Source organism: Leucopleurus acutus, assembly GCF_964270905.1.
Source record: "Leucopleurus acutus genome assembly, chromosome: 2".
NCBI classification, from domain to species: domain Eukaryota; kingdom Metazoa; phylum Chordata; class Mammalia; order Artiodactyla; family Delphinidae; genus Leucopleurus; species Leucopleurus acutus.
This window is the reverse complement of record NC_139143.1, coordinates 43,912,289-43,939,008: the sequence shown is the minus strand read 5'-3', so window position 1 is coordinate 43,939,008 and position 26,720 is coordinate 43,912,289. Positions and strand designations below refer to the sequence as shown.

General features: G+C 36.1%; 1 protein-coding gene across 1 annotated transcript in view; it reads right to left on the bottom strand.

The window, feature by feature from the left end:
• The window catches only part of CR1 (complement C3b/C4b receptor 1 (Knops blood group)), a gene marked incomplete at both ends in the record, with an annotated part of 116,442 nt that overhangs the window by 34,234 nt on the left and 55,488 nt on the right, over window positions 1-26,720 (bottom strand). The window contains 9 exons of the mRNA XM_082858325.1: window positions 4,545-4,630; window positions 13,185-13,284; window positions 13,878-14,058; window positions 15,821-16,050; window positions 19,820-19,905; window positions 21,347-21,449; window positions 21,539-21,715; window positions 23,211-23,609; window positions 25,683-25,768. Coding sequence (XP_082714451.1) covers window positions 4,545-4,630; window positions 13,185-13,284; window positions 13,878-14,058; window positions 15,821-16,050; window positions 19,820-19,905; window positions 21,347-21,449; window positions 21,539-21,715; window positions 23,211-23,609; window positions 25,683-25,768 — 1,448 coding nt within the window. The remainder of the gene's footprint in view (window positions 1-4,544; window positions 4,631-13,184; window positions 13,285-13,877; window positions 14,059-15,820; window positions 16,051-19,819; window positions 19,906-21,346; window positions 21,450-21,538; window positions 21,716-23,210; window positions 23,610-25,682; window positions 25,769-26,720) is intronic.

The following is a 26,720-nucleotide window of genomic DNA, read 5'->3' as shown; positions in this document are numbered from 1 at the left end:
GATATTACAACTGATACTACAGAAATACATAGGACTATAAGAGACTATTAGGAAAAATTATATGCCAACAAATTAGATAACCTAGAAAAAATAAATTTCTAGAAACACAAAACCTACCAAGACTGAATCAGGAAGAAATAGAAAATCTGCACAAACCGATAATGAGCAAAATTTGGATCAGTAATCGAAAACCTCCCAACATAGAAAACCCTAGGGCCAGATGGATTCACTGGTGAATTCTACCAAAATTTAAAGAATAATTAATACCAATTTTCCTCAGATTCTCCCAAAAAATTAAAGAGGTGTGAATGCTTCCAAATTCATTCTATGAGGCCAGCATTAGATTACTTTGGTAACAAAGTCAGACAGGGACAACACAAGAAAAGAAAGCTATAGACCAATATCTCTGATAAATATAGGTCCAAAAATTCTCAACAAAAAATTAGCAAAACAAATTCAAGAACACATAAAATGGATTATACACCACAACCAAGTGGGATTTACCCCTGGGAGATGCAAGGATGGTTCAACATATACAAATCAATAAATTTAATACATCACATTAATAAAATTAAAGATAAAAACTTACGTGATCATGTCAATACATGCAGAAAAAGCATTTGACAAAATGACATCCTTCCATGATAAAAAGTCTTGGCAGATTGGGTATAGAGGAATATATCTTAACATAATAAAGGTCAGCCATAACAAATCCACAGCTAACATTATACAAAATGGAGAAAAACTTGGAAGCTTTTCCCCTAAGATCAGGAACAATACAAGGATGCCCACTCTTACAACTCTTATTCAGTATAATACTGGAAGTCCTAGCTAGAGTGAATATGCAAGATAGGGAAATAAAAGGCATCCAAATCAGGATGGAAGAAGTAAAACTGTTGCTACTTGCAGATGATATGATTCTGTATATAGAAAATCTGAAATGCTCAACCCAAACACTGTTGGAACTAATCAATTATTTCAGTAAAGTTGCAAGATACAAAATCAATATAGATAAATCAGTTGCATTTTTATACACAAAGGATGAAACATTTGAATAAGAATAAAAACTTTTCCATTCACAATAGCATGAAAAAGAATAAAATACTTAGGAATAAATTTAACCAAGGAACTGAAAGATCTGCACAACAAAACTCACAAGACTTTGCTGAAACAAATAGAACAAGACACAAACTAATGGAAAGATACCCCATGTTCATGGGTCAAAAGAATTAATATTGTTAAAATGTCTATATTTTTCAAACCCATATATAGATTTAATGCAATCCACATAAAAATACCAATGGCACTCTTCACAGAAATAGAAAAAGAATCTTAAAATGTATATGTAACCACAGAAGACTTTGAAGAGCCAAAGCAATACTGATGAAAAAGAACAAAACTGGAGGTATTACAATTCCTGATTTCAAACTACACTACAAAACTACAATAATAAAAAACAGTACAGTACTAGTACAAAAATAAACACATAGACCAGTGGAACAGAATAGAGAGCCCAGAATTAATCCCCTGCTTATACAGTCAATGAATATTTGATAAGGGAGGCAAGAGCACACAATGGGAAAAGGATAGTCTCTTCAACAATTGGTGCTGGGAAAACTGGATGAATACATGCAGAGCAATGAAACTGGATCCCTATATTATATCACTCACAAAAAGTATCTTGAAGAGGATCAAAAATTTAAATATAAGACCTGATATTATAAGACTCTTAGAAGGAAGTGTAGGGAAGAGGCTCTTAACATTAGTCATGGCAATGACTTTTTCAATACAATACCAACAAAAGCACAAACAACAAATGGAAAAATCATCAAACTTAAAACTTAAAAGCTTTTGTGCAGCAAAAGAAACAATTAGCAAAATTAAAAGGAAACTTACAGAATGGGGGGAAATTTTTGCAAACCATATATTGGATAAGGGGTTTAATATATAAAGAATTCATACAACTCAATAACAAAAAACAAAAAATCTGATTGAAAAATGGGCACAACTAAACAATTTTCAAAAGAAGACATACAAATGGTCAACAGGTGCATAAAAAGATGGTCAACATCACTAATCATCAGGGAAATGCACATTAAAACCACAATGGGATATCACCTCACATCTGTTAGAATGGCTGTCATCAAGAAGACAAGAGATGACTAGTGGTGATGAGGATGTGGAGAAAAGGGAACACTTGTACAAAGGTGGTAGGAATGTAAATTGGTGTGGCCACTATGGAAAACATATGGGGGTTCCTAAAAAACCTTAAAACAGATCCAGGAATTCCACCTCTGAGTATTTATCCAAAGAAAATAAAAACACTAACTCAAAAAGGTGTATGCACTCCCATGTTCATGATGGCATTAGTTACAACAGCAAAGATATAGAAACAACCTAAGTGTCCATCAACAGCTGAATGGGTAAAGAAAATGTGGTACATATACAATGAAATATTGAAAGATGGACATCCTACCGTTTGTGACAACATGGATGGACTTTTAGCGCATTATGCTAAGTGAGATTTGTGACAACATGAATGGAATTTTAGCATGTTATGCTAAATGAGATGTCAGACAGAGGAAGACAAGAACTGTATGATACCACTTACATGTGGAATGTAAAAAAGCCAAGTTTTAAAAACAGAATAAAATGGTGGTTACCAGGGGATGGGAGGACAGGATGGATGTTGTCTAAGAGTATAAACTTACAACAAGTAGAAAATATGCCCTAGAGATGCACAGATCAATGAATATAGACGACAACATTGTACTATAATCATAAAACTTGCTGAGAGACTAGAAACTAATTATTCCAACTACTAAAAATAAAGAATAATTACATACTGTGATGGAGGTGATAATTATTCCTATGATGGCAATCATATTACAATATATGAATGTACATCTTAAATTTACACAAAGCTATATGTCTAATATATTTCAAAAAAAGGTTGAAAAGAAAAGATAAGACATGAGGAAATAATCACAGATTTGGGGTAATAAAATGCTAACTAACTACTATGTTCTATCACAACATAGTAATTTAAAACATACTGGCATAATTGACTATTCATATGTTCACATGTACACACATGACCAATATTGACTCAGTTAAATGTTTATTGACCTATAAATATAGTAGAAGTGGAAACATTTTTCATTAAAGATAACCTCCTACAAAAGGTGCCAGGCCTTGAAAATTGTATATAGTAAATGATAATACCTTGCTAAGTTGAATTTTTTTCAGAGAATTTAATATTTTTTGGCAAGTAAAGAAGGCACCTTTTATAGTTTCTCATTTATGTCTTTGGATATCTAAAAGCCAATGTTATTTTATGGAGGGAAAATAACCCAATGGGAAAAGGACAGTAAGTTTTGGAGGAATACCTGTGAATACAATGAACATATTCATTGTAGGAAATTTATAAAATGTGGACAAACAAAAAATGATAAGGTCCAAAAATAAATATTCTTAATAGTTTAATGTATATTGTTTCAGATATGTGTGTGCACGTGCATGTGTGTCTATGGTTATATTTTCTATGGTATATTTGGTGGCTGAATAATATTCCGGGATGTAGATATATAAATATACTATCTATTGCTACTTGGATGTGGCATCTCTATCTCTAATTTTTCATGGTATACTTTTTACCTTTCTTAAAAACTTATCATAACCATTTTTAATAAGCCTTATGTCTTCCATCAGCTATTTACAAACCATGATTTCTAACATTTTCCACTACCATAAATATGGTTGCATTGAGTGTCTTTGGATGAAAATCACGGGAAAAGTCCATGATGATTATTTTCTTGGGATAAATTCTGGGAAATGGAATTGCTAGGTCAAAGGGTATTTGCATTTAAGGCTTTAGTATATATTGCTCATTAGCCTTCCAGAAGTTTGTGCCCACTTTTACTGCCATCACTTCTGCATGTGATACTGATTTCTTCACAGCCTTAATACTTTACCAATTTGCAATCATTCTTCTATGTTCCTCAAAATTTTGGAGATTCACTTTACAATATTCCACTGAAAAGATGAATGGCCAACTAATTAAGAACAAATACAACTAGGGCATGAGCTTGGAAGAATTTGAGGGAAGAATAAAGAGCAGAATAACCCAAGGCTTGGGAAAATTGCTAAGGATTGTAAGATCTTTTATGCTTCAGAGTAAGAATGATAAGAAAGGGAGTAATCTACTTCCTGGGCTTATAATGTGATATTAAGAGGTTGTAGAGATAAAATTAATTTTCTTTAGTATCTTTTAAGTTTAGTCACTAAGGAGAATGATCATTATACTGAGAGTTTATTATCAAAGTAGGAAAGTGGGGCAATTTTACCTGAGTTTAAGTCCATAGTTTCAGATAAATTACCTCCTAAAGTGAAGAAAAACCGGGAGGACCGTGCAGCACATGACTCCAAGTTTCAAACAACTGAGAGACAACTCTGTGCAAGAAGGATTCAATTCCTTCTTCATAATTCCAGGGACAAATAAGGATCAAATGGAGGGAATTATGGGAAAAAATAATTCAACTCACTCTCACAAATAGGTGCCTTTTTATCCCAAGTGACATCAATGCCTGAGAGGAGACAAGTAGCAGAAGGGGAACCAATGAGTCGATACCTAGAAGCAAAGGATGAAAAATGGTTAGACTCTACACAGATTTCCCACTTAAATCACCATGAGAAAACAATAGCAGGAGGATGTTATAAATTACAGGACAGATTAAAACATGAGAGACCTCAAGAAAGAAACCCCATCTCCACCTACAAATTAGTCTTTATTCTTCAGGGCAAGCTAAAATTCGTACTTCTTTAATCCATCTCCATTCCTAGTCCCCTCACAACTCATTGCAATATTCCCATTATTAATCATGGGACACTTCTGTACTTGTCTTAAAGGTACCTCAGAATTATTTTATCCATTTGTACTTTCAGCTAAGAAATTATAAGCGCTTGATTAGGAGGGAAGATGCCTTACTGAAATATATACACCCTTTAGCACCTAGCCTAGAGACTTTCAAGCATGTGGTGCTCAAAAATATCTACTGAGTGAAGGAAAGAATGATGGCTTTACCCTGAAGACTTAGTAAATGAGAGTCAGAGGAAACAGCTAACCATTTTACCTTTCAAACGTAGAAAGCAGGGGTACTCACCCACTGTGTCATAAAATCATTCTAAGTAGGTCACAAAATTTGAAACTTCATCATTTATTTTTTATTTATTACACCTCTATGCTGTTACTGTGAGAAATGTCACAAAAGATACTCAGCCACGCTATTCATATGTTCCAATGTACAGCAGGGCTAAACTTGATAAAGTAAAAAGTGATGGGTGTAATGCAAAGTCACATAACAGTGAGGTAGTTACTGCAACAGTTAAGAAATCTGTCTTTTGATTACCTAGGACGTGTGATCAGGGCAGTACCCATTTGTAGCAGAGACTACTGGAATCTCCAGCATCCACTTTTCTTCATTATTAACATGACCCTGTATTTTTAACTGGGCCATTGGCCACTTTCAAAAACAGCTTCATTTCTCAGCTTCCCTTATAGCCGTGTGACTATGTTCTGGCTGGAGGGATGTAAATGGAGTGTCTGGAAAGTGTCTTCACAGGGATAAGTGTTCCCTTCCTCCGTTCTTCCTCTTTGCTAAATGGAGTTTGGACCATGAGTTGAGATGGACTCTCTAATGGAAGGATCCCAAGTTTCTGTGGATCTTAGAGCCACTGTATGAGCCCTGGGCCGCCATGGTTCTTAACATGAGAGATAAGTGAACTGCTGTCTTGTTCAAGCTCCTGTTATTTTGTGTTTTTTCTGTCTTTTATAACTTAATCTAATCTTAACTGGTATACCAGCTCTTCCCAAAACAGTAACAAAAAAATGGTGGGAACCACGTTGGTAGAGCAATGACAGTGAATATTTTGGTAGACACGGTAAGTCACTTTTATATTTAGGTAGTGATTAAATTTTACTTATTGTTACCTTGTTTTTTATGAGCTGTGTTCTAAAATCTTTTAAGTGTGCAAACAAATATTTAATCTTCAAAATGTCTGCAAACAAACATTTTGAGAACCACTTTAGTAAGGAAAGAGGATAATCATCCCTGTACTACATGTGTGTTTCCTTCCGCCTGTCTCCTATCATACATTTAAATGTTGCCTTAGGAGCACAGGGCCATGGGTATCCTCTGACTTTTGACCTTATAAAGGCTACTCTTAATGTACTCACTATGACTAAACTAGAGCTTTGGAGTAAAAATGTGAAGCAGGTTCCAGCCCCTGTATGACTGTAAAAAGCAGTGAATATTTTTGAACATATTGTAAGACACTAGTATGCTGCAGTAGTGATTATGTTGTAATATTTTTTCTGGATGGATTTTCCATCTCTGTGAATTACTTTTACTGGAGCCCACTCAGTTCCCCTGAGCATTAGAAATCTGTATAGTTTCCTGTATAGAACCACTCTAAATTGTTGTTCAAGAGCCATGAGATTCCTTTCCCTATAAGCATCATACATACTGTGGAGAGGCGTGCTGAGGCACTGGACAGCCCATTAAGTAAGGTCAGGGATGGGAGAATCAAGGGCTAGGATGGTGTCATTTTTATCTTTTCCTATTTGTTCATGTACTTTGAACTATTTAGCAGTGGAGGGAATCTATGGAGACATTCAGTAGGCTGCAAATTACTAAAAGTAGCTCACAGATATGATTTTCAGCAGCCCTCTTTTTAAAAAAAAAGAAATTTAAAATTGAATTTTATTGGCTTATAAAAGTTAACATACATTCATTGTAGACATATTTGGAAGTTGTGAATAACCCAAAGATCAAAAATATCACCACCCAAGATAGCACCACTCGTAGTAGCTAATATTTTGCTATGAATCCTTCTAGCCTTTTTATCTAAAAATATACGTGTAACCCAGATGTCAACTGGGCTTAGTTACCTTTAGAAGAAAGAGCTGGTTAAATTGGACACAAGCACCAATTCTACATTTGTAAAGTACAGATTCCCATCTGCCCTCCAACCCCCTCCAAACATTCTCAGATTTCTCAGCCCCATCAGTCCTACAGATGACTGCAGCCCCAGTCAACATCAAAGACACTATCAAGAGAGTGAAAAGATAAAAGGATAAAAGAAAATATGTGGAAATCATTTATCTGAGAAGTGTTTAATATACAGAATATATAAAGAACGCCTATAACACAACAACAAAAAGACAAACAATCCAATTGAAAAACGGACAAAGAACTTGAATGGACATTTTTCTAAAGAAGATATACAAATGTACAAAAGATATACACATGAAAAGATACTAACAATTATTAGTCATTAGGGAAATCCAAGTCAAACCCAATTCAGACCTTCCAGGATGGATGGCTATAATAATAACTTTTTTGAGTTTTTTTTAATAATAACTTTTTAAAAATGGAAAATAAAAGTGTTGGTGAAGATGTGGAGAAAATGGAATGCTTGTAATTGTTGGTGGGAATGTAAAATGGTGCAGCCACTGTAGAAAACAGTTTGGCTATTCCTCAAAAAGTTAAATATATAATTAACATATGGTGTAGCAATTCCAATCCTAGCTATATATCCAAAAAGACTGACAACAGAGACTCAAGTAGATACAGGTTTATCAGCTGATTTATGTATTTTTAAGTACATCTTGGAAATTGTATTTTTCCTACAAAATGGCACATTTCATGGATGTTTTCAATTTCATTAGGCTAGAGAGGATATACTACTTTTATTTAGTATTGATTGAATCCCTTCAATATCTACGATACCTCCTTTCTCATTCACGTGTATTGGCAGATTTGTTATTTTGTGAAATTACAATTGGCCAAATTCCGTTTGTTTAATTGGCCACTTTAAGAAACTACTCTGAGATTTTTACTTATCGTTTCCCTTTTTCCTTTTTATTAATTTCCTTTCTTTATTAATTTCTTAGTCCAGCTTCTTTTATATGTTCATGTTCTAGTCATTTAAAAATTCTTAGGTAAAATGCTTTGTTCATTTATTTGAAAACTTTTTGTCAGATAACAAAAGTATTGACTATTTCTCTAAGGACAGTTTTGGCATCAGTATCCCAGAAATTTTCATGAGTAATATTTGCACCAGCATTCATAACGAACAGGCTGAATAATGTAAGGTTTACCAATACGGGCTGTGGAGGCAGACTGGCAATATTCAAATTCTAACCTGAGCCTCTGTCCTGTGAGTTTTGGTAAATAGGTTCATCTCTCTGTCTTAGTTTCTCTCCTGTAAAATGGGGCTATGTGTAATATTCACTTCAAAGAGTAATTTTCAAGAGTAAGTTAATTCATGTAAAGCACTAGAAGAGTTCTCAGGGCTCATGCACTCAATAATCATTCCTTATTGTTATTTGATATGTAATCTGCAATGTCTGTTTTAATTTTCTCTTTGACTAAGATCCAAAACTTGAATTTTTATTTATTCTTTTGTCATTAATTCCTAGTGTTATTTTTATTATAATAAGAGTATATAGCTGTTTTAGTTTCTCCTATGTTCAAATTTATTGAGGCACACCCTGTGGAGTGATATGCTATCAACTCTTATAAATGGTTCCTAGAAAGAGTTTGCATTCTCTGTAAGGTACAAAATTCAATACACATGTACCAAAACAGCCTCATCCATCAGTGTCTTATTTTTTGTACCTTTGCTTACCCAATCTGAAGTTTTCAACTATTATTATTATTTTATCAATTTATCTTTTTACTTCTTTTTAGAACCTCCTTGACCTGGAATAATAAAAGAAATTGAGGAAAACTAATGCTCTTTCATCTAACCATAGGTTGGCAAACTGAGTTCTGCAGGCCCCATGTATGCTGTATCACACATTCATTCATTCACTGTCTAGGGCTACTATCCCACTGCAACTGCAGAGGTGAGTAGTTATAACAGAGATTATATGGCCCACAAATCTGAAAGTATTTACTATCTGGGTCTTGACAGAAAAAGTTTGCCACCCCTTTGTCAAAGCAATCTGCGTTTTATTTGTCCAGGTTAACATCTGCTCCTTGGCTATTTGTTTATTTAAGTTTAATTTATTTCTTTTCAGTAACTTAACAACAGAAAATTACAACATATGTTTTTGCTTACAATACCATGTATTTCAGATAACCCTACTTTCTCTAAGCACATTCAAACATATATATGCATATAGAGTATCTCCTCAAAATTTGTCATTGTTTTTCCAAGTTGAAAACAAACTCGACAAATTGTTTTCTCAGTCAATATCACATCATGATCATCCATCCAGATCACTGAATATAGGATCTAATTAAGTCTTTTTGATTGCTGCAAAATAGTGCATGTGTAGATACCTAACAATTTCTATAGTGGCGGCATCATTTTACATTCTCACCAGCAATGTACAAGGATTCTAATTTCTACACATTCTCACCAACACTTTTTATTTTCTGTTTATTAATAATTATTATTAAAGTCATATTAAGAGGTATGAATGGGTTTGATTTGCATTTACCTAATGGTTAATAATGTTTAGCATTTTTTATGTGTTTATTGGCCATTTGTATACCTCCTTTGGAGAAATGTCTTACTCAAGTCCTTGGCCCATTTAAAATTGGGTAGTTTTTTCTTGCGGAGTTGTAGAGTTCTTTGTATATTCTGTATATTTAATTTTGTCAGATATATGATTTGCAAATACTTTTTACTCATTCTATGAGTTGTCTTTTCACTGTCTTGATAGTGTCTGCTATGGTCTGAATGTTTATGTCTCCCCAAAATTCATATGTTGAAATCCTAACCTCCAAAAGTGATGGCATTAATAAGTAGGGCCTTTAGGAGCTATGTCATAAAGGTGAAGTCCTCATGAGTGGGAGTAATGCTCTTATAAAAGAGACCCCACAGAGCTTCCTAACCCCTACACCATGTGAGGACACACTAGAAGCATACACCTAGAAGAGGACCTTTGTTGACCCTGCCAACACCCTGACCTCAGACTTCCAGTTCCTAGAATGGTGAGAAATAAAGTTCTGTTGTCTATAAACTACCTAGCCTGTGATATTTTGTTATAGTAAGCTGAATGAACTTGATAGTGTCTTGATGCAAAAATGTTCTTAATTTTAATGAAACCCAATTTGTCTATGTCTGCTTTTGTTGCCTGTACTTTTGGTGTCATATTTAAGAAACTATTGCCAAATCCACGGTCATGAAGATTTGTCCCTATATTTTCCTCTAAGAATTTTATAATTTTAACTTTTAACTTCAAGTCTTTGATCCATTTTGATTTAGTTTTGTATATGGTGTAAGGTGGCTTCATTGTTTTGCATGTGAATATCCAATTTTGCCAGGACCATTGTTGAAGAGACAGTTCTTTCCGCAGTGAGTGGTCCTTGCACCCTTGCTGAAAATCAATTGACCATAAATATGTGGCTTTATTTCTGGGCTATCACTTACTCCGCCGGCCTGTGTGTCTAACTTTATGTCAGTAACATACTATTTTAATGACTATAGCTTTGTAGTAAGTGTTGAAATAAAAAGTGTGAGTCAACCAACTTTGTTCTTTTCAAGACTGGGTGTTCTGGGTCCCTTGAAATTCCATACAAAATTTAGGATGGTTTTCCATTTCTGCAAAAAATACTGTTGGGATTTTTGTAGGTATTGCCTTGAATCTGTATATCACCACTTTGGGCAGTATTTTCATCTTACCAATACTAAGTCTTCCAATCCAAGAATATGAATGTATTTCCATTTATTAAGTCTTCTTTAACTTCTTTTCAGCAATGTTTTATAGTATTCAGTGTATAAGTCTTATGTCTCCTTGGTTAAATTTATGTCTAAGGATTTTATTGTTTGATACAATTATAAATGGAATTTTTCTATTATTTTATTTTAGAAATGTGTCTTTTAATTATCATGTAGTTTGAAGTTTTTATTGACTATATTTAGAAGGCATTGTTCTTCAAAAGGGGAATTTAAGCCATCACACGTACTGTAATAATTTACACATTTTATCTTGCTTATAGTGTTCTTTCCTTTTATTTATTTAACAATTCCCAGGGTTGGAACTCAGTACTGTATAAAACGAGCTCCATTCTTGCTCTGCTGATGCTGTTTCCAGCAAGAGAGAGAGAAAGGTTCCTAGTTCTTCCTTTTCTTACCCCTCTTTTGTCATATGGACCAAGTGGTTATGCTTTTTTGATTGCCATTGTGATTTTGAATTTATATATTTTGATTTTATACTAGCATGGAATAATATCTTCTTTATTTATCATGTCAAGAATATGTACTTATCTGTATGTATTATAAGTTAAGCATATATATATTTATTTATTTATTTATTTATTTATTTTACTGCATCACCAACTTCCTAGTTGTGATAAAAATCTATTATTTTATATCAAGTTTACTATACTTCCTTTCATACATGAGTTCTCTTTTAAGAATTAGTTCTGCCATTATATTTAGTTTCACAACCACACTAAAAATAACAACTTTAACTCTGTTTAAATAGTTTTGTGACTCACTACGATTTCTTTGATTTCTTCTTTTAAAAATTTACTCATATTTTTGTGAGAATTATTCTTTTTTCAGGAAGCATATCTAATTGGCATATGTTTGGGGTTCTTACTCATGTAAGACTATATATCTGTGCCTTGGAGATAAATGACAGCTTGGCTGAGCACAGATATTTTATGGCATAATATTTTCTCTCAAACACTAATTTCTGTAATTTAGTGTGTGGAAGAGGCTTTTGATGCCAAAATGAAGTTCTTCTTTTTCTGTTTATCTCTCGATAGTTGCAGTATTTTTATTCAGTATCTGAATTTCATACATTTCCTTCATGTAGGGCCAGTGCCTCTTACCATTAACCTTGCATTTGTTTAGTAAGCCTTAAAGATTCAAACGATCTAGGCTTTTTTATTCTGGTCTGAGAAACTATCTTCCATTATGTGCTAATTAATGCTTCAGTTTTTTCTGGTTTCTTTTGTTTTTCTCATATCTAGATTGTATGTGAGTGAATATGTGTATAATTTCCAGTTTTGTCCTGGATTAATTCTGGACAATTTAATCTTATTTTCTAATGATCTCTTTGTTTTTTTCCTGGATTCAATCTCCTGATTATTGCTGCTTTTTAGATTCCTGTGTGTTTTATCCATAGGTAAATTTTCCTAATATCAGATCATTAAATCTGATAAATGCCTTTCATAGATTCTATGTTATAAACACAAATGAGAGATTTCTAATATCTTATTTTGTAGCTTATTCCCATGTTTATTGGAATACTCTGATTTATAGAGGAATATTTTCTCTGATTTCTCAAACTGGTCTTTTTATTTTCAGTTGCTGTATCTTACCTTATATTTAATGATGTTTTGGCTTGCTCACCACAGAGAGAGTTTTAGGCTTATTTCTGAGGGGAGGTGAGAAGGGACTGGTGATGAGATTGTATGGAAAGTTTTTAAGTCTCCCAAGCTCAGACAAAGTGAGAAGGGGTGAATATTGATTTATCCTAGTTTAAACTTGCTGGATCATAGGTATAATAGCTTGGGCAGAATAGCATGGGGCCAATGACTAGGGACAGTTTTTGCAGGAAGATTTAATATAGATATCTTTTTTCCCTCTAAGTTATTGTGCCAACTGAAAATTAGTAAACATTCTTTAATTGCTCCCTCTAAGTTGAGGCAATGGCTTCTAGCATGTTTCCCCATTCCAGGGAAAAGTCAAGTGCAAGAACTCCCTTAAGGTCCCCACTCTGTGTGCACTTTAACACTTACATTTCCCAGAGCTGCTGTTACCTTTAATATTTATCCTCCCAAACCCTGCCCCAGGATCCTCTAATCAGCTATACACCCGCTAACCTGTTAAGGATGTTTGCATAGTTCAATCAGCATTTTTCCTTTTATTTGGCAAGCTGGTCCTTTTTATTCAGTGAATATCTTTCTCATGTACTACCTTCAGCAGAAGGATGGTGCCCTCCCCTAGTTTTAATACAGGTACACATTGCGCCTTCTTTTTTTAGATACCTTGGTCAAATGCCTATGTTGTTCAAGCTCCCATCTCTACCCAAAAGTCCTATTGCTTACTTTTTGAAGTACATACGTCAGTAGTCTGGTTTGCATATCTTAGACTGGGTGGAAGGTTGGCATTGCTGTTCTGCAACTCACATTCCAAAGATAGTGCTCCCAACTCACCCTTTATTACATGAATAATTAACTGTTGATCCAAACTGGGTATCTGTGTTTATATAAACCATGCCATTGAAGGGTTCTGGAGGTTTTCCACATGATTTTCCTACAGAAAAGAAGCAGAATTTGGGATGAGGTGTACAGTTCAATTTACATTTGTTTTTAAGATTCAGACTGGAGTGCAGCATACTGAACAGCCTGTATACTTCTGATTGTTCTACAGAATTGACCACTTTGAGGAAACTCACCATACAAGTAGCTATAGGGCACCTGCTTTTAAAACGACCAGTGAGCATCACCCAATAAAGGTCATTTGTGGTTTTCCATCCCATCAGCCTAAATCAAAGGCCTTAAATTTGGGATTTTCCTCCTATCTTAGTTAGCCAAGCACAATTCACTGTGACCCACATAATTTTCTTGTGCCCCTGTTTTATTCATTTCATGGTTTTAGCCACCAAGTGTAACCCCCAGTGAATGGAAAATTTTTCTCCAATTCCTCTTGTGAGAGCCATTCCTATGAAATGAATATCTAGTCAAGGTGTAGAAATGCAAGGCAATAAGAAGGGATGACTTACAAGTCCACCCTCCATTTAAATACCTTGGGCAAACTTAGATGTCTCACCTTCAAAATTTGAACAAATTAAATCAGATCTCACAGATTCTTTGATATACATAAATTGGCTCCCAGGAAGGGGTTACTCATATCTCTAAATATCTTGGCACTTGACGAGACCAAGTTTTCTAAGCAGGTGATAGAGAACATATTTTCAAAATACCCAAGGAAGCATTCATAATTCAAAGATGTCCCAACTGGAAACTCAGACTCATCAGTCAGGATTGTAGGCTTTGTAAATGGAAACTGTTTAGGGGCTTTACAATACTTGAAGACCAAAACCACAGAAATATCAAAGTAAGCAGAGAGACTTCCACCCTATCTCCTCTTTCTCTCCAACTGAGCTGATAGATGGGATCACAGAAAGAGAGACATAATAATGGCAAAAGAGTTTCTTCCCCTAAGGTAACCCCTGAAGTTACCTTAGGATGGTGCTTTACAGTAGCATCTACCCATCAGGAAATTTTTACTGCTTGGAAGACTATTCACCTTTTTGGCCTTTCTGTTCAGAGCAAGAGTTTTAGTCAATAGTTTCACATGCCAGGCCTTCTATCAGGGTGCCTTTATCTAGAGTTAAGTTCACCATTACATCCTCATTTACTGGTATTAACATACTCACGTATATTAAGACATATTTACTGTCTCTTTTCACTTATTCCTCCCTACCTCAATCTCAGGATGCCTACCATAAGCTGCTTCTCTGGTACTAAATAGCAGTCACCACTTGTAGTGGGTGAATGATGTCCCCTGCAAAGATACAACCATCTAAAACATTAGAATGGGAACTCATTTGGAATAAGGGTCATTTCAGATACAATTAAGGTAATGATCTTGAGAAGAAATTATCCTGGATTACCAGAGTGAACCCTAACTCCAGTGACTGCTGATGTCCTTTTATTTTTTCGCTTTTATTTTTTTTTATTGGAGGATAATTGCTTTACAATGTTGTGTTAGTTTCTGATGTACAACAAAATGAATCAGCTATATGTATACATATATCCCCTTCCTCTTGCACCTCCCTCCCAACCCCCATCCCACCCATCTAGAGCATCACAGAGCACCTCATCCCACCTCATCACAGAGCACCAAGCTGAGCTCCCTGTGCTTTTAAGAGAGAGGAAGTGGAGATTTGAGACACAGAGATATTGCAGAGAAGGCCATGTGAAGACAGAGGCAGGGATTTAAGTGATGTGTCCACAAGCCAAGTAATGCTAGGAGCCACCAGAAGCTGCAAGAAGGATCCTCCTTTTAGAGCCATAGGAGAGAGTGCAGCCCTAACAACACCTTGATTTCAGACTTCCAGCCCCTAGATCTGTGAGAGAACTAATTTCTGTTATTTTAAGCTACCTAGTTCATGGTTTATGGCGGCCCTAGGATACTAATAGACCACTCTTCTCATTCTGATGCAGATATTCAAGGACAAGGACAAAACAGACTAAGCATTCAGTAGTTTCCTCTAAGGAGCTAGGTCTTCTTTATGAGAGGGTATACTGTGTGCTGCATAATTTGAAATAGAGTCTGAACTCAACTATCTCCTCTTTGGTGGCGACTGCTTCTATTTGCCCATTCAATAAGCCTGGCTGGGGACCTAGGCAACTGCATTTAAAGAAATCTCACTGGATTCTGATATCTACTATCCAGTTGGAGGGTGAGGAAGATCAAGGAAAGGTTAAATGCCTCTCATCATGTGTAGCCTTTTCTCACTGGATTGCTCTTCTATCTTAGGGCTCCCCTGCCAATGATGCGGTATTCCAGGGTTGGTGCCACACCCCCACTCTACCCCAGCTTCCATTCTTCTCTTGCCCCACTCTCCTCACCACTCCATCAGCAAGTAGAATGATTAGCATCTTACCTAGTTAAACATCTTGGCACTGCTGGAAATACCTGTTTTAGCTATGGCATGTAATTTCGACACTTCCACTTATGACAAAGTTAAACTCACAAGAAAACACCATATCTCATTATAGAAATATAAAGGATGTGGTCCAGGTGTTCTGAACCCATTTAGGGTATATAGGGGTAGGCACTGACCAACAGGACCAGAAAGTTCACAGTGAGGGTCAGGGATGCTCCAAACCTCATTCCCTTGACTGTCACTTGTGTAGTGGATGGTGCTCTCCCTAAAGAGATTGAAAGTCATCCCTCTATCTGGGTGGGGGTCACATGTACAAGATATTTCTTTTCCACAGGAAATGCTTCCCAGAGAAGTTCCTGTGTGGTTCCCATTAAGGATAGCCAGCAGATTTGGACAAAAGATTTCTAAAAGAGCTAAAAGTTACATTAAAATGCTTAAATTTTCATCTGGGTCGATTTCACAATTGTGGGATTCTGTGACTGTGTTGCCAGTTCAACAACAATTAAACTCTTAGGGAGAGTACAAACTACAATACAAATATATTAGGACACTGCTGAGATGCAGCTAAATGAAGTTACATCAAAATCAATTTTTATTATAAAAGTCTAAAAGGGACTTAAGCATCCTGAACTCTTCAGCGAGTTAAGCCTTCTGGATAATTGAGGCTTAAATAAACAAAAATCTTCTTAACCACATCCATTTAACAAGGAAATTATCCATTATTTCACCAAGGTTTTTTTTCTTTTTTTTGAGCACCTACTATACAGCAAGTACTATTTTAAGCACAAAATAGGTGAGATCTTTTAACATCAAGCATCTTCATCCTAGAGAATTTTTTCCAAATATATTCCAAATATATACATTTACTATTTGTCTATCCATGATTTGATCTTTTCTTGATACCTTGAGGCTGTTATTCTCAAAAACAAAATGAATGGTTACAGAAATGCTGCCACAGTGAAATGAAACATCTCCATACTCCAGTGCATGCTCCAAAGGCTCAAAAATGTTTTGACTTTTAAGATACTTATAGGTTTTACAGTTTGTTTTTATCATTGAAGAAACACACATTTCTTCTTTTGAGCGTTATGTATTTAGAGATGCTCCTTTCCCCTTCTGATCTGATCTGTATTTAGGAAGAGGATACTGCAGCTTGAAAGACTTATGGATAAACTAACTATTCAAAGGGTGGAATAGCTTAACCAATGTTTACACTCTATTAAGTGATTTTAGGTATATCCTTGAGTTCATGGGAGTAGTTTTCTTTCTTTCTTTCTTTTCTTCCTTCCTTCCTTCCTTCCTTCCTTCCTTCCTTCCTTCCTTCCCTCCTTTCTTTCTTTCTTTCTTTCGTGTTTCTGAATTACATTAAGATTTTCAAATAGCTGACTTTCAAACATGAAAGATGTAACTATGGTTTCACTACATAAATCAGTACAATATATTCAAATAATATTAAAGCAAAGTATTCATTTGAAAAAATAAATATATATCTTTCAGTCATTACAATCAGAAGATGAAGCAACATCCTGGTGATTTAGTGAAGAAATAAATGTACAGATTGGATATATTAGTAGTGTTTCTCTATTTAACAGGTTACATTTCTGTCATGAAAAAAGAAAAAGCTCCCTAATCCCACTTCCCTTTGCAGCTGTAGTCCCTTTTCTCTACCCCCTTTACATTAGAAGTCCTCTAAGATGTTGTCTATGGTCTGTCCTTCCTCCCCTTCATTATCCCTTGAACTCATTCCAATCGGGCATTTGCCCCCACAACTCTACTGAACTGCTTTTATCGAGGTCATTCATTACCTCCAAGTCGCTAAACCCAATGATAATTTTCTGTCCTCATATTATTTGACCTCTCTGAAGAATATAACGCAGTTTCTGAGACTCATCTCCTTAAACAAAGTTCTCCACTTGTCTTCCAAGATACCTCATCCTTCTGATTTTTCTCTCAACACACTGGCTGCTTCTTCTTAATCTCCTTTTCTGATTTCTTCTAATCTTTCCAACATCTTAATGTTGAATTTACAAGGTTCAGGCCATGCATCTATTCTCTGGCCCCATTCACTCTCTGGGTGATCTCACTTAATCTCTATTTTAAACTCTATATCTAAACCATCAGCAAATCCTGTCATTTCTACCTTCAGAATATATCCAGAATTTAAATACTGCTTATCACTTCTCTCAGGGTTATCCTGGGCCAACATCTCTGGTTAGATTTTTGCAATAGCCTCCTAGCTTGTATCCTCAGCTCTACCCTCAGATTTTCTTGGCTACAGGTATCTTTTGGGCCTTCAGTTGCTTTCTCAATTGAGAGTGCTGATACCACTGCTACCTCATTTACTGACAACACTGGCTGTGTCAGCACCCCCAAGGGTGAGATGGGCTTCTGCACAGCCTCTGCTGTACCACTGCAGTGGAGGTCACAGTAGTTCTAAATTGAAGCCAAAGTGACTGGATCCATGTCCACTCTGGCTCCTTCTATCACTTCCTGGCTTAGGTGGAGTACCAGGCAACAGATCATGGGCTCTAGTGTCCCCAGAGTCTGATCAGGGAGAGAAATAATACAACATGAAATCCAAGGACTTAATAGCCTTGGAATAAACAGAAGATGAGAGACAGGAAAGACCGAGCAGATAAGTTGCTCGTTCTTTCTCTTCTAATGGTCAGTTCTGGTTCCACAGAATCTCTCTGGAGATGTCCTATACGGCCAAACAACCAGCCGTCTTTCTTGTGAAGCTTATGGCCACTTCAATAACACAGTCTCTTTTATTTATCTGCTTTTCTTTCGTCTCCACCTCCTTTTATGTTTTCCTTCACCTTTGCTGCCCTGGGACTATACCCTCCAGTAGAGCATTATAACTCAAACTTTGTCTCTGGCACTGTTTTTTGGGGAATCTCAATCTAAGATACATCCTTTCAACTCAGTTCTCTCTAGAGTAGCCAGAGTGAAATCATTAAAAGTAAGTTAGAGGGGCTTCCCTGGTGGCGCAGGTGTTGAGAGTCCGCCTGCCGATGCAGGGGACACGGGTTCGTGCCCTGGTCCGGGAAGATCCCACATGCCGCGGAGCAGCTGGGCCCGTGAGCCATGGCCACTGAGCCTGCGCGTCCGGAGCCTGTGCTCCGCAACGGGAGAGGCCACAACAGCGAGAGGCCTGCGTACCGCAAAAACAAAAAAAGTTAGATCATGTTACTTTTCTACTCATAATACTCCAATGGCTTTTCATCTTGCTTAGAGTGAAAACCTAAATTCTTACAGAGTATAGAGTTATTCTCTTTTATTGCTCTTGTATACTTCTGTATTTGCTCACTGAACATCAGCCATGTTGACTTCTGAGAAATGTCAGGAGCAGCTTTTCAAAGAAAATGCCAGGAACACTTCTGCCTTGGACCTTTGTAGTTTCTGCTCCATCTGCATGAAAAGTTCTTCCTCTATCTTTGCACATTGGTAATCAATTTTCATCAATGCTCAAATGTTATTTTCTCTTTTTCTTCCTTAATCATTTTATTTTAAATGGAAACATTTTTTTTCTGGAATTCCTTTTTCTCATTTACACAACTATTTTTTGCATTACCCTGTTTTTTTCTTAATAACACTTAGTATTATTTGAAATTGTCTATTTATGTGTTTGTTTGTTTACTTCTTATATATATATATATATTTTGCCTTTCTCCCTGCACAAGAATATAAACAACATTGGAGCAGGGACCTAGTCTGTCTTGTTTACAGGCATATTCCTAGTATCTAGAAGACTGGTTGGCACATAGTAGTTACTCAAAAAAAAATCTGTTGAAAGAATGTGTATATGATGGATTGATGATTGAAGAAAGGATAAAAAAAGCTGAAGTGTGACTATCATTTTTGAGAAGGAAAAAGGGAACATTTGACAAAGCTTCAGGCCATAAATTTCTCCCCATCTGTGAAGCATTTCTTCCCATTTATAGCACATAGTACGTTTATAAATATTTATAGAATGACACACAAAGCCCATGATGTTCAGGTTTATTTCCCCAAAAAACATTCTTTGTAACTATTTCAACAATAAATATTTGTATCAAAAACAAAATAAACAGAGGGACAGACATTAGATAATTTCATGTGGTAAAATGCAACAAGAAAATGAAAAAAACAAGGAGAAAGATGCAGACCTGAACAGATATTCTTTCTACTTACGTTCACACATAGGAACACTGTTATTCCAAAGGCTTTTCGTTCCAACCAAGATACAGTAACTGGCTGAGCTTCCCTTTAACTGGAACCTAAGGAACAAAAAGCAGTAGTGACTGGATGAGCACACCATTTCTCTCTTCCATCCATTGACAGATCTCAGCTACTTCCCTTCTGCTAAAACACAATTTAATGCCTAAGTTAAATCCCAAATGAAAGAAAAAGCTCAGCCCATTTTGTTTCTCAGCTGATAGAGGCTCAGAAACCAAAATATTAAAAAAAATTGCTGCTTCCAATGAGGACAAAGCAATGACACCTGTCAAAGCTCAGTAATCAGACTTGCCTTAACTAAAGAAGGTACAAAAAACATAGACAGGCATTTCCTTAGTCTAGTCCTGGACCTTCAGGAGACCATCTTACCCTGACTGCTCTCTAACAAGACCCCGTTTGTCATTAGGAGAAACTTTGTCCTCTAATGCAAAGTGTGGCATTTTCCTCTTTCAGTAATCCAGGAGGAAAACAACTCCTGATTTAAGCAAATCAGAGAACATGAGGAAAGATATCAGAGACTGTTCCTTTTGCCAATACATTTAGAACGTTCCTGAATGAGACTTCTGACATATCTGGATTACTGAAGAGTAAAGCCAAATTATCTAGGAAAAATAAGAAACGGTGAGGAGACAGGATTCCTTGGAGTACAATCATCCTAAAACATCTGGTTTATTGTCAGACCAGTGGCTCCTGAATTGCCTCTGGGTCTTTATTGGGTGACTGGTAATTGATGCTTGTCAAGAGTCCTTGGAATATACTGAGAACAACTGCTCTATTGTCCATGCTTTTTACCTGCCAATGGTGTTGGAACATAATATCAAGATCATTTAGATTCACACAAAGAGTTAATGATGTTACTTGAAATATGAACAGCAGTCTTCATGCTCTTTCAACACAGCCTAATACTAATTAGATGATATGTAATTATTACAGATTAAAAATACTTCTGCTTACTCTTTTGTTCCTATTCCAAATGCCACTAATGATTGGTTAAAAAATTTCCTGACACAATCCTTGCCTGTCATCTGTCTTATAAATAACTTTCTTTCATATATATGTGTATATATATATATATATACTCATATATATGAGTATATATATATATATATACACATATATATGAGTATATATATATATATACATATATATATATCGAACTTAACCTCTGGAATATGTATCTCTTCATGCCTACAAATTACTATTTATCCCTTTTATCCAAACACTTAATGTTCCACCTAAATATTCAAGTTCTGTTGTTATGTTTCTACTGTTCAGTATATTTACCACTTTTCCTTTTTAAGCATCTATTCATGGTGCATCTGGTTCTTACCATACTTCCCAATCACTGTTTGAGATATTAGCCTCTTTTAGTACTTTTTCTCCATTAGTCAGCCTCCTGTTTGGATAAAACCCATTGCCCAGGGCATCAGCATATCAGCATCTGGCAGTGTGGCCCTGGTCTCTTTTCCAGTTCACACTCACCCCTCATCACAAATGAAGGACACTTTTGCCCCAAGGTGGAAATTAAGTGGAAAGAGCACATGTCCATTAGGAAGTTGGTCCAGGAAGTCAGCACATGATTTCACTAGGAAAAAAAAAAAAAAAAAACAAGAGTAAGACTGCCATGTAAGGGACAAAGAGATTGATCTGCACACAAGAAGAGAGTATAGGCACCTGCACATCTGGGAGCTTCCGGGCTCCAGTCTCCCTGGGGCGTACAGTGCAGAGAAGCAGCCCCACTGAGATCATAGCCAGGCTCACAGCTGTAGAACACTTCCTGCCCAGAAGAAAAGTTGTTCTTGTGGCTTGGAGTGTGTTTACCATGCAGGACTTCTGGAGGTGGCTGACATACTGGGTAAAGAACAGTAAAGTACCTGTCAATTATAGGGAAATACCTTTTGCTAAATTCTAACCCTTCCAAGGGGTACAGGTATAACAAAGGAAGTCAAATGATACTCCAATCCCCTTGTTTTACTAATGTGGAAGTTCTGGATAGGGAAGAGAAGTAGCCAAAAACCTCACAGCTAGTACAAGGTAGAGAATTAGAACCCAGTCCTTCCCAGCACAAGTTCTAAAATACATTCATTAGTCCACCAGGCATGCTGTCTCTTCTTCCACTGCTGGCTCTCTAGTATAGAGTCACTAGTACTGGTGGGCCACCCAACTCACATATTTGCTAGAAAGGCAATACAATTTACAGCCTCATCTTTCAGGTAATGAGAAGGTTACCTGAGCCTGAACCTGTAACAGATTTCCCCTTATCTCTTTTTTTCACACTTCTATGATCAAAGTGTAGTAATTACCCATACTGTATCTGTTTGTCCTCCCAGCTGCCCTCTCATTGGTTGTACAAGGCTGATATGGGTTGGTGGAAAAACTGTAAGCTCCCTCTCTGTCCCTAGTATCAACCACAATATTTACCAATCCACTTCTACAGTCCTTCTTATGCCAGCTATTGTGGCATAAGAAGACAAGACCAGCCATTGAGAACAAAATCCCCTAAATAAGCCAGTCCTTGTAACGACAGGACACATTTCTTAGAGAATATTCAACTCAAGGTGTGGCTGCCTCCATTCACAGTCCTTTTGGTATGTGCTAAGGGCATTAGAACTCATTTGAACTTCAACTTAACCTGTACCTAATTAAAGATGAATGAAAAATCTGTTTGGCTTTGAGCAAGTTACTTGCACTTTCAATTTCAGATTTCTAATGATAAAATGTAGGAGGTGGACCAAAACAAACTCTAAAGTCTTTGCCACTATTCTGAGGCTATGATATCTTTCTTCATAAGCCAGTTTCTTTCTGTGATAGATGCTGATAAAAGTAGAATTCTATAAAGCAAAGTTCTGTCAAGAACCAGAGCATTCAACTTTAGGGGCTGACACACTGCATTCTATTCCTGGATATGCCACGTAGTAGCACATAATTTAGACAACGTATTTAACCTCTGAAAGACCAAGCTAACTTCACTGTCCTATGGATATAAGGATAGCACTATTTCAAAGGAGTGTTGCAAAGAGTAAACAAGATTATTATACAGCTGAACCAGAAAGTCCACATCATTCTTGAATACAACTGAGAGATATTGGAGCTGGTACTTTGCCTTGAGAATTCCTCAATATGAGAGTCCCAAATGTCTCCTTCCTTAAATAATTAAACTCTTGCTTCTCAAAATGAAGGCACTTACACACAAGTGCAAACACATATTTTCTTAATTTTGTGCTTCCTTGCCCCAAATTTACTCACTGCTCACCACACATCCTCCCCCAAGAACCGACACTAACCTCCCTATCCTCCTACAACTCACGTCATTTGTAGGCCCCTTCAAAGCCTCAGTCAGACTCACCCCTGGAGCAGCTGGGCAACTCCGGCCCCCACTTGTTTTGGGCCTGGCATTCAACAGTGGAGTGTCCTTTCATGGCAAAGCCGGGCTGACACCTAAACCTCACGCTTTCACGTAAAGAAAATAAGCTTTTGTTCTCAGACATCCTTATTCCATTTTCAATGACTGGAGGTGTGCATTTATTAGGTGCAATGCACTGAGGGGGAGGGCCACTCCAGATGCCAACTTGATTGTCTTCACTGGTGCAATATATTGACGGCTCACCCACGAGGTCAAACAGCTTCTGCCTTCTCTCTCCAAGATTGCAGCGATAGGTCACCACTGTTCCGTATTGAAAGTATTCTCTGTCGGTGCTAATGAAATCTCCATTGGCGATGGCCGGGGGTGGCCCACAAGGAATGCCTGGGAAAAGGGACAGCAAGTTAAAACCTCAGTTTCTTAAACTTATATCCAATTATGAATTTGGGTAACCAGTTTAAAAAATGATCAAAATGTCACTATTCAGAACACTTCTGCTCTTGTCTAATATTTGCTAATGTACAGACATGTTTTTACACAATCGCAGATTAGATAGCCACAATATTATGACCTCTGCTCTTCTCAATTAATGCTATTTCAATAAATGTATCCATATATTATTATAGTCCACATACTTCTCCTTATAAGTGAGAATTTATATGTTATTTAACAATTTTTAATTCAATTCTTTCTCTGTAGAGGGCATTTGGATTTATTGTATTGGTTATTAATATGGTATAGCATACAATATAGTCTATCAAATAAATAAAAACCAAAAGCTCTGGTACAACTAATAAAAAATAAACACAAATACACAATATTACACACGACAAACATAACAATCACAGATTCAGAAGTAAAAAAATAAATGAATGTGTATCTACTCTATGCTAATAATCTTGAAAATGAGGATGTTAGAAACGAAAATATATTTTGCCAATATTGACTCAAGAAAAGGTAGCATATAGAAGAAGTGGGAAAAAATATATCAAAAACACTACCGCTAAAAAGGTATGAAGCACAGATAATCTTATCGACAAATTTAATCTAATATTCAAGTAACAGATAATTTCTAGGCACTTTAAATCATTCCTGAGCACATAAAATATTTCTATCATTTTTGGCATGAATATCAAAGTAGACACTTATTTATTTAATTTTGCTTAAGAAAATATTTAAGAAGATGCATATTTATTGTAGAAAATTTATAAAATATAAATAAAAATCACCTTTAAGCCCATTATCTAGAAGGAATCACTATTAACTATTTAATGTGCAATCATTAATACACAAACACACATTTTTTTTTCTAAAATATCTTTGTCATCTAAGTAATATTTCAGAGTACAAACATACTAACTGATTCCATTTGAAAGTGTTCTCTCTCTTGTCAAATGCATTCCGGCATATTTTAAACTTGTTTTATTAGAACACATCCCATGTACCTTTATAAGATTATTATTTTGTAGATTATTTCCAGAACATTGTTTGGAAATATGCACAATATTTAGATTCTTTTGAATTTTTCACTATCATAAAATAATAATATAGGTAACATCTGTACATCAATCCTCGCAGAAACCCACGGTGATTTTTTAAAGTCATGAACTGTAGAATTACTGGATTAAAGGCTTGCATACAGTTAAGGTTTTTGATACATACTGTGCACTGGCCTGTTAGAAAATTCATTACCACTTATCCTACTATCAGTTGAGTTGGAGAGTGTTGATTTCTTTTTTTTTTTAACATCTTTATTGGAGTATAATTGCTTTACATTGTTGTGTTAGTTGCTGCTGTATAACAAAGTGAATCAGCTATACGTATACATATATCCCCATATCCCCTCCCTATTGCATCTCCCTCCCTCCCTCCCTATCCCACCCCTCTAGCTGGTCACAAAGCACCGAGCTGATTTTTTTATATTATCACCAAACCCAGGGTTATATCTTTATGTTCTTTGTTAATTTGCAACTGCTCCTTTCTCTATGTGCCCTGAAGTGTAGAAAGTTCATACTCCAAACAACTCATGGGAAAGATGGCATGTCACTGTCCAGACAAAGAATAAGAGAGCAGGGAGGGCCCACCGCTTGAACAGATGACCTGGGATTAAGAGTTGACAGACAGGAAGGAAGGCACTTTCACTAACCTTGTATTCATTTACTTCACTAAAGAGAACAATCTTCAACCTGGAAGGTGTTCAACCAACAAAAGAAGAATTTGGGTGCTCTTCTAAATGACTTCCAAACTATTATTTAAAATAAATTATACCCTAGGATAAGGAAAAATCAGGAGGAACTAGAAGCTTGGAACATTGTGAGCACCTTTAAGGGTAGGAGTGTTTTCTTCAAATATCAGAAGGATACTATCGCCAAAAGGGATGAAATTTATCCTCTGTAATTCTAGGGGCCAACTGTAGGATTGAGCATGGAATAAATGGGGCTAGAGATTTCAACTCACGTTCACAAATTGGTGGCTCTGAATCCCAAAAGACAGTATTGCCTGAGATAATACATTCAGCAGCTGAGTGACCAATGAGTTGATACCTGAAACCAAAAATGAAAAATAGGCACGCTGTACACATCCCATCAATTTCCTCAGCATGCATACATGCATGGCAAATCTGAAAGGCTACAGTCTGAAAGAAGTTCAAGGACTAGCCTAAACTCCACCTCTTTTATCTGACTTTTCTTATTTCTCTTTTTCTATCCTCTCACTGTTGAAAGGAATATTTCCTCTCTAACTCCTCATGGCTCGCTCTGCTTCTTCATTTCTTGGTTTCATTTTGGATTGTACCCAGTACCTAAATAAAACAATACTTTTGTAGACCGGCCTGACAATTTTCTTCTTAAAATCTGTTTTTTCTTATATTATTATTGTTACTTAAGTTTCGTTTTGCATTTTCCTGATATACATAAATATACATATTGTATACTAACACTGCTATGTCATTTTAGTTTAGGCATGTTTCTTGTAAATACAACAAGATTTGTGATGCTTTTGATCCTATTTGGAAACTTTTGGTTTTCAACAGGGATATTAAACCATTCAAATTTACTGAACTAAATGGTATGGTTGATCTTGCTTTTGTCATCACTTCATAATGTTCCTTCATAATGTTCAGTAGTAAGCACATAGCAGTGAATACAGCCGATCTGCCCCAAATATAAGGGCTTATTTCTGGTGAATGAGATGGATATTGCTATTCCTTTTTCTTCCCTCTCATTTGCTACATGAACCAGATAGGTGAACCTCTTTTAGTTGCTCTAATAATTTGGAAGCTAAATAACCGATTTTTGTTCCTTTGAAATTTCATTTCATGTGTTATATATTGGGTTGGCCAAACAGTTCGTTCAGGTTTTTCCGCTACATCCTCTGGAAAAACCTAAGCGAACTTTTTGGCCAACCCAGTACATACACAACACAGGTATTCAACCCTATTTTCTCAATTTTGGTGTCAAAATATATACAGTCTACCCATCTCCTATGTAATAAAAG